Below are 14,300 nucleotides of genomic sequence, written 5' to 3' on the forward strand. Positions count from 1 at the left end.
AAGAACAGGGCACTGGTCACTCTGGCCTTGAAGTCTATAGCTATTAGGGGAACACAGTCCAGCTTGCTTTATGAATTTCTCTCGTCTAATGACATCTTACAAAGTGCTCCAAGAGTGTATTAAACCGAGGAGTTAGTAGGCAGTACAGCAGACATAAGGACCTTAGGGCCTTCTAACTCTGTTGTGAAGCTCTCAGTAGTAGACCTCTTAACTCTGACCCCTTTGTTTTACGAGTAGGAAACCTGAGACTCAGAAGAGGATAGGACTCTGGGCACAGGAGGAATTTCTGGCAGAGAGCAGCAGCCTAGTGTGTGTCTTGAATCAGACCAAGGCCAAAGAAAGGCTTAACCAACTGAGCCACCCAGGTACCCCAAAAGGGAACTTTAAATCATTATGTTTAAGGCAAAAATAACCAGCCTAGGGCAGCCCTGGTGGCTTAGTGGTTTGGCGCCGCCTTCAGCTCAAGGTGTGATCCTGGAGACCCGGGATCAAGTCCCACATCAGGCTTCCTGCATGGAGCCTGCTTCTCCCTCTGCCTGTGTCTCTGCCTCTCTTTCTCTGTGTGTCTCTCACGAATAAATAAATAAAATCTAATAATAAATAAATAAATAATAAATAAATAAATAAATAACCACCCTAAGGACATTTGGGTAGTTAAGTTGGTTAAGCCTCTGACTTGATTTCTGCACACGTCATGATCTCAGGGTCATAAGTTCTGGTCCTCCATCAGGCTCTGCGCTTGCCATGGAGCCTGCTTAAGATTTTCTCTCTGCCCTCTGGCCCTCCACCCCTGCTCATGTGTGCATGTGCACTATAAATAAATAAATCTTCTTTTAAAAAATGTACAAACGGCTAATAAGCACATGAAAAAATTCTCAATCGTTAGTCACTAGAGAAATGCAAATTTAAACCTTCACACCCACTAGAATGACTATAATCAAAAAGACAGAAAAAGGCAAACCTATAGACAAGAGGCAGATTGGTGATTGCCTGAAACTGAGAGTGAGAAAGGAAAATTGGTTGGTTGCATTGTCATGTAAGATTTTTTCTGAATGAGGGGCAGCCGGTGGCTCAGGTTTAGCGCCGCCTTCCACCCAGGGTGTGATTCTGGAGACCCAAATTCAAGTCCCACGTCAGGCTCCCTGCATGGAGCTTGCTTCTGCCTCTGCCTGTGTCTCTGCCTCTTTCTCTCTGTCTGTGTCTCTCATGAATAAATAAATAAAATCTTTAAAAAAAAAAAATATTTTTTTCCAAATGATAGAAATGTTCTGTAACTGGCTTGTGGTGGTAGTTGTACAGCTGTACATATTTTCTAAAAATAATTTACTTGTACACCTAAAACAAGTGAATTTTAATATAAATTATACTTCAGGGGCACCTGGGTGGCTCAATGGTTAAGAGTGTGCCTTTGGCTCAGGTCATGATCCTGGGGTCCTGGGATTGAGTCCTGCATCAGGCTCCCCACAGGGAGCCTGCTTCTCCCCCTGCCTATGTCTCTGCCTCTCTCTCTCTGTGTCTCTCATGAATAAATAAATAAAATCTTTAAAAAAAAATTATACTTCAGTAAACAAACTGATGGTTACCGGAGGTGAGGTAGGGGGAGAGATGGATAAAATAGGGGATTAAATAGTACACTTATGATGAGTACTGGGTAATGTATAGAATTGTGGAATCACTATATTGTACACTTGAAAGTGATAGAACATTGTGTGTTAACTATACTGGAATTAAAATTTAAAAACTTTTTAAAATTTTGCCTCTAGAGGGGACCTGTATGGCTCAGTCAGCTAAGCATTAGCTCTTGATTTCAGCTCAGGTCATGATCTCAGGTTTGTAAGATTGAGCCCTCTTTCTCTAAAATAATTAATAAAATCTTTTTAAAATGAGAGAGAGTTGGGGATCCCTGGGTGCCTCAGCCATTTAGGGCCTGCCTTTGGCTCAAGGTGTGATCCTTGAGTCCCAAGACCAAGTCCTGCGTCGGGCTTGCTGCATGGAGCCTGCTTCTGCCTCTGCCTGTGTCTCTGCCTCTCTCTCTCTCTGCTGTGTGTGTGTGTGTGTGTGTGTGTGTGTGTCTCATGAATAAATAAATAAAATATTTTTTTAAAAAAGAGAAAGAAAGAGAGTGTGTGTTTAAAAATAAAATGTGTAGAGAAGGAAGGATTCCTGGAGAAGTAAACTTACATAGAAAAGAATGCTCAGGATATGGGGAGACAGAATAAAAGAGTGAAGAAAAAAAAAAACCTAAAGGCCAAAAGGAGAAGGGCAGAAGGAAGTGGGAAATACAATAGACAGTTGCCTCTCTAGAGCAAAGTGGGACTCAGTGGTGCCAGTACCCTGCACTACCTCACTTTACCCATAGTCAAACTGCAAGGGTGTTAGAAGTTGAAGGAACCTTAGCAGTCAAATAGTTGTTTCAGAATGAGTGGAGTCAGAAATTTGGAGAGCTTTTTGGATATGTGAAATCAGCAACAGAAATTTGGAACTCATGTAGGAAAATAAGGCTGTGGGGCTAATGCCTGACAGCTAAATATCATGCCACCTGAGATATCTGTCCCAGCAGGACTCAGAATGAGGCCTTCACTCCGGGAATGCAGTATGCAGACATGTGTGCTTGTGTGCAGTTTGTTAGAACTGTCAAAGCCAGAGCTCAGTTTGGCACACTCAGTTTGGCAGGTGTAGACACTCTATTATACAGACGGGCTAAGGACTTTCATGAAGATACTTTAAAAGCCCTTGATCTTTGTGGTTAAACGGTAAATGCCTACTCTTGGATCTTTTCCAGTATTTCTTTTGTGTATACATTCCTTGTTTATTCCAAAATAATATTATTAATATGAACTATTAATAATTGTTATAATTATTTCACCTATTGGTTTTTGTTCCTTGCTTTAAAAATTGATATTCGGGCAGCCCGGGTGGCTCAGCGATTTAGTGCCACCTTCGGCCCAAGGCATGATCCTGGAGACCCAGGATCAAGTTCCACATCTGGCTCCCTGCATGGAGCCTGCTTCTCCCTCTGCCTGTGTCTCTGCCTCTCTCCCTCCCTGTGTCTCTCATGAATAAATAAATAAAATCTTTTAAAAATAAATAAATAAATAATAAAAATGGATATTCCTAGGATTCCTGGGTGGCTCAGCAGTTGAGCATCTGCCTTCGGCTCAGGGCTCGTGATCCCGGGATCCAGGATCAAGTCCCTCACTGGGCTTCTTGCAGAGAGTCTGCCTCTCCCTCTGCCTGTGTGTCTGCCTCTCTGTCTCTCACGAATAAATTTAAAAAAAAAAATCTTTAAAAAAAAAAGCTATTCCTGTTTTTAAAATCATAAAAACATGCTAATCATAAAAACATTTCTCTCAAAATTTTATTTTTTTTTAAGGATTTATTTATTTATTCATTCAGAGAGAGCGAGAGAGAGGCAGAGACACAGGCAGAGGGAGAAGCAGGCTCCATGCAGAAAGCCTGATGTGGGACTCGATCCTGGGTCTCAGGATCACACCCCGGGCTGCAGGCGGCGCTAAACCGCTGCGCCACCAGGGCTGCCTCTCTCAAAATTTTAAACATTACAACTTCAAATTCTAAAATCCACTTAAAAATCTAAAATAGGAAAAAAAAAATCTAAAATAGGTCTATAAAAATAACCCAGATATATTCTTTATGTTAATGGCTTCTGTTGTCTTAGGTTTCCTAGACTTTTGTATCTTTCCCCATCATCTGTTCTACTTTTCAAAGTTCTTCTTTTCTTCTCTATTCCCTATTTCTTTTTTTTTATAATAGACCATTTTAACAGCATTTTTTTAAAGATTATTTTATTTAAAGATCCCGGATCTCCAGGATCACACCCTGGGCTGAAGGCGGCGCTAAACCCATGGGCCACCGGGGCTGACCCTGTCTTTAAATTTTTTTTTTTTTTTTAAGATTTGTATTCATTTATTCATGAAAGAGAGAGAGAGGCAGAGACACAGGCAGAGGGAAAGCGGGCTCCATGCAGGGAGCCTGACACGGGACTCCATCCCAGGTCTCCAGGATCAGGCCCTGGGCCGAAGGTGGCGCTAAACCGCTGAGCCACCAGGGCTGCCCTTTAAAAATTTTTAAGACATAAAATTACAACTATTTCTAATGTCTTACCCATTTCCATTTACTGTTTTCTTTATGTTCTACAAATTCAAAGGATCTTCCTGGCCTGGAGCAGTCAGTCTGTTAACCCAGATTTTACTGGTGCCTCTTTGAGGTTTTTGGTTTTATTTGTTTTGCTTTAAAATATCAATCATTATTTCTTACTTTTACTATCATTCAAAAATAATAAAATGAAATAAGGAAACCACCATTTTGATAACTTAAATACCATTAGTCTCCAGTCCTGAGATTTACATTCACTACAAATTTAAGCTGAAAGAAAAGAAAAATCTCTGCATTTTGGGCCATCTCTGTTCCTTCATTATATTCCAGATATGTAGTTAAATCTCTAACCTGAATATACCAGGTAAGTTTTTAGAACTTTTCTTTCTTAAAAATGGAAGAATTTATTGTTGTTGTTTTACCCACTTGAAGGGATAAGCTGAAAAACCTTTGTAAATTATAAAATGATATATTAATGTTACTACTATGTATGCTAGGGGTTGATGAGTTTATTCAAACTTTTATTTATTCAGACTTTTTAAATTTTTATTTTTTTATATAAAAGATTTTATTTATTCATAGGAGACACAGAGAGAGAGGGAGGCAGAGACACAGGCAGAGGGAGAAGCAGGCACCATGCAGGAAGCCCAATGTGGGACTCCAGATCATGCCTTGAGCCAAAGACAGACACTCAACCACTGAACAACCCAGGCATCCTCAAACTTTTTTTTAAGATTTTATTTATTTGAGAGAGAGAGAGAGAAAGAGAGAGATCATGAGCAGGGGGAGGGGCAAAGGGAAAAGCACACTCCCCACTGAGCCCAACACCAAGATCATGACCTGAGCCAAAGGCAGATGCCTAACAGACTGAGCCACCCAGGCATGCTACTTATTTCAAATTCTTAAGTTATTCCTTTCCAGTGTGTATAATACAAGTTGACCTCAGCTATAAAAATGAGAGTAATGTATCTACCTCATAAAGTAATTATGAGGATTAAATAATATAGGTAGAGTGCATTGAATGATTCAAGAAATTTATAAGCCAAGGGCCTGAACAGGAGAGTGTAACTTTCCAAATTGGTTAGGTCAAGGGAGAGAATTATCAAAGTGTGGACTTCATTATTTTTTAAGATTTTATTTATTTGAGAAAGAGAGAGTACATGAGGAGGAGGGGCAGAGAGAGAAGCAGACTTGTCACCGAGTAGGGAGCCCGTTGTGGGGCCATGACCTGAGCCAGTGGCAGATACTTTAGACTGAGCCACCCAGGCGTCCCTAGGATGTGGACTTCATATGAAACTCCGGCACCACAAAGTAACCACATTCACATTTGTAAAATTCTGTTTTCTCAGGAACTTCTTAGTACTCAAAAATCTAAAGATTGGGAAGTATCTTCTACTTTCTTCATCCTCTTTGTATACATTAATTGGCTTGCGGGGCAGGTGAGCAGGTTATGAGAGTGGGGTCCTAAGTCTGACAACTCTGTTGCTTCCCCCTCCTAATCTCCTAAAAGAGTGGAAGCCTAGGGTGGTGTACCTTAACTTACTTGATAAATTATTTCTAGGGTATCTAGATCTCATGAGAGTAATTTTCCTTAAAACTAACCAGTCAGGGCAGCCCCGGTGATGCAGCAGTTTAGCGCCGCCTGCAGCCTGGGGTGTGATCTTGGAGACCCGGGATTGAGTCCCACGTCGGGCTCCCTAAATGGAGCCTGCTTCTCCCTCTGCCTGTGTCTCTGCCCCTCTCTGTGTGTGTCTATAAATAAATAAAATCTTAAAAAAAAAAAACTAAACTAACCAGTCAAAGCAAAGTAACACAATATAGAAGAAAAATGATAACCAATAGCTATGATTAGAATCTCTGTTTTTCTACCTTGCTTCTTCTCTTCTCTCCGTCATTTATCTATTTTTATTAAATAAAATTACCTGGGACATTATAAGTATGGCATTTCTTTTTCTTTTTATTTTTAAGATTTATTTATTTATTCATGATAGACACAGAGAGAGAGAGAGGCAGAGACACAGGCAGAGGGAGAAGCAGGCCCCATGCCCGGAGCCCGACACAGGACTCGATCCCAAGACTCCAGGACTGCGCCCTGGGCCGAAGGCAGGTGCCAAACCACTGAGCCAGCCAGGGATCCCCAAGTGTGGCATTTCTTAAGACTGAAACCAAAATGGCAAACTAAAATAGCAACTAAGCAGATGCCTTAATTTGACCTAATTCATTCATTTGTTTGTTTATTCAACAGCTATTTATCAAACATAATCTCTGTGTGAGGTACAAAGCTAAGTGCTAAGGCTATAAAGATAAATGTCTGGCCTCAGGGAACTTCCAGTCTAGGGGGAGAGAGAGCCAAGTAAGTAGGCTGTTACCTTACTGGATAACTTATCTGATATAGACAGAACTGCTGTGGGAACATAAACTTGGGTGGTCAGTGAAGGTTTCCTGGAGGAAGTATATGTGGGAAAAGTCCCAATGAATACATAAGAGTAGGGAGTTAGTGAGTATTCATGGAATTTTACTTCATCTTCTGTGAAAATGAAGTAATACAGGCCAAATCCTAGAGGGAAGCATGGCTGAAGTATGGCCTGCAGGAAGGAGGTCAGTTGGAGTAAAAGGAAAATGTTAGTTATAAGAATTTTGGTCAACAACTGGGTGGTTAAGTCAGTTAAGTGGCCTAGGATCAAGCCCCACGTTGGGCTCTGCACTCAGCGGGGAATCTGCTTCACTAGTCTCTCTCTGCTCCTCCCCCTGCTCGCCCTCATGCTTACTCACTCTCTTTAAAATGAATAAATCTTTAAAAAAAAAAAGTGTGGGGATCCCCAGGTGGCTGGGATCCCCGGGTGGCTCAGTGGTTTGGCATCTGCCTTTGGCCCAGGGCATGATCCTGGAGTCCCGGGATCAAGTCCCACATCGGGCTCCCTGCGTGGAGCCTGCTTCTCCTCTGTCTGTGTCTCTGCCTCTCTCTCTATCTGTGTCTCTCATGAATAAATAAATAAAATCTTAAAAAAAAAAAAGTGTGAATAGGAGTTTGTGATAGAATAAAAGAATGTGACATGTCATTGATTTGATGGTTCACCTAAAGGCCTCATTAAGTGTGAGATAGAAGACCTTTTTTTTTGTGGTAGGATCAGAACTATTATCCACCATTTTGGTCTCCCCAGAGTAGAAGACCAGTGGGCAACATGACTTTAACCCTTATAAACTTTTTAATGCCTACTACCTAATAATATGATAGAACCCATGTTACTTGATTTTGAGCCCCTTCTCTCTTATTGTTTTTGCAGGCACCCAAGAATACATTTCCACACAGGCCTTGTGGACGCCCATCTCTACTGCTTGAAAAAATACGTTGTGGACTTTCTAATGGAAAATAAGTAAGAAAGAGAGAGATAGAATCAAACTCAACAGTGTTTAAACTGTCTTGGTTCTTAGTTAAGGTTTTAAACCTTGAATATTAGATAACTGGTTTATATAAATAGGTTGATTCTCGCCTTTGTTTTAAAAATGAAATTTTGTTAAGCCAACAAAATATTTTTGTAAAATAATAGTAACCTATGATACCTCTCTGCACAATTCCAGACTCTTCTTCTGCAAAGTTGAGCTCACTAACTCTAGTGCTAATTCATCTCCAAGCAGGTGTCCCTCCCCTCTTAGCAAAGGTTCAGAGACTTACCCAGGAAGAGGGGGGCAAAAAGTTTCCCTCCAATTTTGGAAAAGTCCACCTCACTAAGTGAACTTTGATGAATGCAGAGAGACAAAAATTGGTAGTTTTTCTGACTACTTCAAGAACAGAATTGTGGGCCTTTAAATACTTTCTGCAGACTGTGTCTGGCAGATCACAGGACTTGAGTTTCCAAAGGAAAAAGCCTCCTCTGAGGTGTTAATCTCAAGGGTTTTTGTTTGTTTGTTTGTTTTTACAGTAAATGCAGTTAGAATCCAGAGGAACAGGTAGGAAAAGATTTCATAATTGTATGGTTAAGTAGAGGAGCAGCTCATCTCCCTTGATGGCTGCTAGATAAGTTTCTGCCTTGAATAACACTGATGCACTGGAAAGCAAGTAGGCTGGTACCACAGCAGCAAGTTCCCTCAGACCAGCTGAGGAAGAGAGTCTGAGAACCTGAGTTTAAATGCTAGCATGCCCTTGGCTGATAGACTTGGATATATACAGGAATATTAAGGGGAAGAGGAACTGTTCCTCTATGGGCAGTCTATTTCTTGGCATCCTAACTCTCATCCCTGACAATACCTGCTACTAAACCTGCCCAGGAAGACCCATGTAGAACCAATAGTAAAAGAAATCATTTAAATAAATAAATAGATAAGTAAGTAAGTAAATAAAAATTAATAAATAAAAAATAAAATAAATCATTTGGACTCCTAGAAAATTTTCACAGGGATTGTTGTTTCTCTATTTCCCCACCCTAGCACACTGTTGCCCTCTTCCCCTCTGGCTTATTATTGTTTTATCATTCAAGCAACAAATATTTATTAAGCATTTGTTATGAGGCAGGCATTGTGCTAGGTCAACTGTGGAATCAGTGGTAAATAAGCAGACATAGGCCTTGCCTTTAGGAAATTTGCAGCCTAAGCTCCAGGATAGATTGCAGAGACTTTGTTTTTTACATAATGAGAAAACTTACTGCCAAGATTAGACATTAATTCAGGACCTGTTTTCCAGTCACCAACCTGAGCTATCTTTATTCCAAAAATGAAGTTAACTCTTGGTCTTTAAGGTTTTTTATTCTCAAGTGAAAACAAAGCCTTGTGAATGAAGTAGGCACTGTGATGTGTTGAGAGAGTATGGAACAGTGGTAGAAATTATTATTTTGTTTGTTTGTTTTGGGGTTTTTGTTTGTTTGTTTTAAAGATTTTATTTATTTACTCGTGAAAGATGCAGAGAGAGAGGCAGAGACACAGGCAGAAGGAGAAGCAGGCTCCCTACCAGGAGCCCAATGTGGGACTCGATCCCGGATCCCAGGATCACGTCCTGGGCCAAAGATAGACGCTCAACTGCTGAGCCACCCAGGTGTCCCAATAAATTATTTTTGTTTTACTATTTACTATGGAAAACTTCACACAAATATAAAAGTAGGGAAAGTAATGTAATGAATTCCCCTGTATCCTTCACACAGCTTCAGCAATTACCAGTTCCTAGCCAATCTTGTCTTATATGTGCCACCACCCATCTCTCCACTGTCATGCCAGATTATTTTAAAGCAAGTCATTATGGTATAATTTCATCTGTAATTATTTCAATTGTTATTATCTGTAAATATCTGAGTATATATCTATAAAATATAAACAATCTTTTTATCTTTTAAACAAATATCTCGGGATCCCTGGGTGGCACAGCGGTTTGGCGCCTTTGGCCCAGGGCACGATCCTGGAGACCCGGGATCGAGTCCCACGTCGGGCTCCCGATGCATGGAGCCTGCTCCTCCCTCTGCCTATGTCTCTGCCTCTCTCTCTGTGTGTGTGTGACTATCATAAATAAATAAAAATTTAAAAAAACAAAAACAAAAAAAACAAATATCTCAATACCATTATCATACCTTTAAAAATAAATTTATTTTTTAACTAAATACATATATTTATTAATTAACTAACAGTATTCCTTAATACAACCAAATGGAATTTTAGCTTTCAGTGTCTGGATATGCAGTTTTACACCAAAGCTAGCTTTATCCTGGCTGCTGTAGCTTCTTTGTAACTCATTTGGCCACCAGTTAGCTCTTCCCACACCTGGCAAGTATAGTGCTGTGATATGTGCCTTGAGGACAAGCCTTTTAATTTGGCGATTCTGTGGCTCCTGGCCAGAAGCTCTGCCAAATGGAACTTTCCCAGAGCCTGCTACAATAGAGAATGATTAGAGCCTCAGCTCAAACTACCTCCACGTCTCAAGATCTGTTAAAGAGACCCCTATCTCTTCATTCTCCCCTCCATCTACCCTTCAGCTGTTAGAGTCTTTGGGATTAAAGGCGTTATATTGAAAAGTAATAAACTTCAACGTGTTGGGGAAAGTATAAAGTGTACCTTTGTACAGGACACATTAGAATGGTAGTCAAGAGAGTGTCTTTGTTCCTGGCTACAATAGTGGAGGTCTTGTCTCAAAGTTGTGGGAGATGGGTTTGAATAGTTGGTAGGAGCAGCATGTAGAAGGCTTTGAAAGCTTAACAGCGAGATACAGATCTTCAAACAGAATAGTCCCTTTTGGAATAAGCAGTGGTACAACCTGGCAGGGGAACATAGACCATGCTGGATGGGAAGGAGACTCCTTCAAGGTAAGTAGGAGGCGTTTATAATTACCTGGTTATGAAATGATGACTCCTTTAAGGATGGAAGGGAAGAAGTAAACTTGATAGACACCTCTTGAAGAAAGAACACTTTAGCAATCTTCTGTCTTTGACCTATGAAAGTCAACTTAGTCTGCCCTGTGTTTAAGGGGGAGGGGGGGTGTTGTTGTTTTAGTCATTTACATGTTAATATCTTCCACCCCAAATCTTTTGAGATTAGCTACCTACCTGAATTGCTAACACTTTCAGTATATGGGATGAGAAGAGATGTGCTGATCGTTCAGACAGCAGAAATAATGTGATACATCAGTAGAAGAAGAGATGAAGATTTCTATAGTTGACCAAGTAGAAAAGCTATAGAGAAAGCTGTGGAGACAAGAAACCTGCACTCTCTTTGACAAGAGATGTTTAATAACTGAGCTGTGTGACCTTAGAGGAGTGTCTACTTTCTGGTCCTTACTTTTCTCATCTGAAAATTAAGAAGAATAATACCTGACCCAGACGGTTGTTGTGGAAAATACTTGTAAAGAGCTGAGAGCAGGGGCACCTGGGTGGCTCAGTCAGTTAAAGGTACAACTCTTAATCTCAGCTCAGGTCTTAATCTCAGGGTCATGACTTCAAGCCCCACATTGGGCTCCATACTTGGTGTGGGAGCCTACTTAAAAAAATAAAATTAAAATTTTTAAATTTTAAAAAGAGAAGTAATTGGTGCACAGTAGGAACTCAAATTAACTTTCAATTGATCACCTACTGTGTGTCAGGCACTGTGTTGCTAGGTGAAGATAAAAACATGAAGCTTCTGCTTCAGGTTGCTCACTGTTTAGGGAGAGGGGGACAGGTTAAATAAATTATTACAATAAAATGTGGAAAGTAGTATTAGAGTATAGTAGAGTAGGATAATAGAAAAATAAGGGAATTGGTGGAGGTTGATGAAAACACTCCATATTTTGATTCGGGGTAGTGGTTACAGTGGGATACATTTGACAGAATTCATCAAACTGTACCTTTGGAATAGATGTGTTTTATTAAATATACATTACATTTCATTCATTCATCTTTTTTTTTTAAGATTTTATTTTATTTATTCATGAGAGACACAGAGGGAGAGAGAGGCAGAGACACAGGCAGAGGGAGAAGCAGGCTCCATGCAGGGAGCCTGACGTGGGACTTGATCCTGGGTCTCCAAGATCATGCCCTGGGCTGAAAGCGGCGCTAAACCACTGAGCCACCCGGACTGCCCTCATTTTTTTTTTTAAGATTTTACTTATTTATTCATGAAAGACCGAGAGAAAGAGAGGCGGAGACACAGGCAGAGGGAGAAGCAGGCTCCTCACAGGGAGCCCGATGTGAGACTTGATCCCAGGACCCCGGGATTACTCCCTGGGCTGAAGGCAGCACCAACTCGCTGCACCACCCAGAGTGCCCATACATTACATTTCAAAAAAAATTATTTAAAAAAATTTTCTAATGAGTTGGACTTACCATAATATTTTTAAAAAACTAAAAGCAAAAAAAAAAAAAAAAACCTAAAAGCAATAGACATTTAATAAATACCCAAATACATTCTTAGAGTGCTTATTAGATTGACATAAGCCTACACATTCTCTCCAGCTTGTGGATGTGAACATGTTTTTCTTTCTCAAGCTATAAGCACTAAAATTTATTCTCATAGCAGTTTTCAGTATTTTTTTTTTAAGATTTTATTTATTCATGAGAGACACAGAGAAAGAGGCAGAGACACAGGCAGAGAGAGAAGCAGGCTCCAAGCAGGGAGCCCGATGTGGGACTCGATCCCGGGACTCCAGGATCACTCCCTGGGCGAGGAAGGCACACTCCCGACTGCTGAGCCACCCAGACGTCCCTTGGTGTTTTTGTTAAAAAGGAAAATGGTATCACAGAATACTGTATGCCAAATACCTAGCTTTAAAGTCAGTAGCTTTTAATTTTTTTTTTTAAGATTTTATTTATTCATGAGAGACACAGAGAGAAAGGCAGAGACATAGGCCGAGGGAGAAACAGGCTCCTTGCAGGGGAACCTGATACAGGACTTGATCCCAGGACCCCAGGATCACTCCTTGAGCCACCCAGGTGTTCCAGTACCTTTTAATTTAAAATAATTTCTTGTTTACTATTACATATTATGTCTATTTACTTTAAAGGGGGTGGGGGGTAAAAGCCTGAAAACAAAATATAGAGTTAACTCAGCAATCGCCTTATCCTCCCAATTACAGCTCTGCTGTGAGAGCTGAAAGAAAAGGCAAGAAAACCCAAGCCTTTAATGTTCTGCTCTGCAGACTTGAGTTCCAGGCCCTATAAAAGTAGGTTTCCTGTACTACCTCTTTCCTAACTAGTATTTTGAAGGACTGACTTGAAGTGGAAAACATTTAGAGGATTTGCTCTTACAATTTGCTTACAAAGAGAAAAGCCATAATGCAAAAGTAGCCAAATTTTTCCCTTTGCCACAGGCATCATTTTTAGGCCTTCCCTGGAAGCTTATAGCCACAAAGAGGACCTGATCAGAGGGACCAAGGCAAAATGCTAAAAATAGCAGATTTCAGAACTGATAATCATATATTTTTTCAAATGTTGGATTTTTTAATGGTAGTAATATTAATAATAGAGAAACATATTTAGAGTTCATTACAATTCCAAATCAGAAAAGCTCTACTTTATATGTCTAAATCAGAAAGAGAAATTATTGGGGCAGCCCGGGTGGCTCAGCGGTTTAGCGCTGCCTTCAGCCCAGGGTCTGTCTGTTCCTGGGGACCTGGGATTGAGTCCTACGTCAGGCTCCCTGCATGGAGCCTGCTTCTCCCTCTGCCTGTGTCTCTGCCTCTCTCTCTCTCTCTGTGTGTCTCTCATGAATAAATAAATAAATTTTTTTAAAAAAGAAAAAAAGAAATTATTGCTAGCTGTTTGGCCTAGAAGGATGACATTCTGTCATTCACACATTCACCCATTCATTTAGTCAAATATTTATTTAGCACTTCTACATATCTATTTATAGAGAAAATAAGCAAAAAATTATAAATCCTATGGAAAGTACTATGGTTGCAGTAAATAGGGTTCTTGTGGTATAGTGAAGTCATGGGCTTTGGAATAGATATGGAGAAAGTTTCAGCTCTGCCAATTATAAAAGCTGTATTAACCTTAAAGATAATTAATCTTTCTAAGCCCTAATTACCTCATTTATAAAATATGGACAATAATATCTACCATGAGGATTGTTATAAGAATTTGAAATGATCTCTGTTAATTTCCTGGCATAACACTCAAAAATGATATGGATTTAAAAACAGTATATAGTTGTCTTTGTTTTGAGAGTTCAGAAGCCTAGAAGTGTTATGTAAGGCTTCCAAGGAGAAATGATATCTGGGAGCAGTCTTACAGCTCAGTAAATTTTCACAAAGTGAACACACCCTTGTAACTACTATTCTCATCAAGAAATAGAACATTACCAGATTCCCAGGAGCTCTCCTCATGCTACATACCAGACAGTAACTATCCCCCACAACACACAAAAGTAACCACTATCCTGAGCATTAAATTTAAAGAGATAAGATCAGATTTGTACTTTAGAAAAACCATAATATAAGGGGGTGGATAGAAGGAAGAAGAGACGTGATCAGATTATACTTTAGAAAGAGTATTCTGTCTACAATATGAAGGACAGATTTCAAGAGGTAAGACTGGAGGGAGGAAGACCAATTAAAAGCAGTTGAAGGAATCCAAGCAGATGAGGCTAAGTGGTAACAGTAGATGGAGAGAAGTTGACAGTTTTTGAAAGAGATTTAGGGCATAAAAATCAAGAATATTTGGTGAATGGTTATGTAAAAAGTGGAGGAAGAAAGAAAAGTCAGGTGATTACTAGATTTCTTGCTTGGGTGACCAAAT

General features: G+C 40.0%; 1 protein-coding gene across 1 annotated transcript in view; it reads left to right on the forward strand.

Moving 5' to 3' along the window:
• Positions 1-14,300, forward strand: part of EIF2B3 (eukaryotic translation initiation factor 2B subunit gamma) — a 144,448-nt gene that overhangs the window by 89,414 nt on the left and 40,734 nt on the right. The window contains exon 6 of the mRNA XM_038558254.1: positions 7,398-7,487. Coding sequence (XP_038414182.1) covers positions 7,398-7,487 — 90 coding nt within the window. The remainder of the gene's footprint in view (positions 1-7,397; positions 7,488-14,300) is intronic.

Source organism: Canis lupus, chromosome 15, assembly GCF_011100685.1.
Source record: "Canis lupus familiaris isolate Mischka breed German Shepherd chromosome 15, alternate assembly UU_Cfam_GSD_1.0, whole genome shotgun sequence".
NCBI lineage: Eukaryota > Metazoa > Chordata > Mammalia > Carnivora > Canidae > Canis > Canis lupus.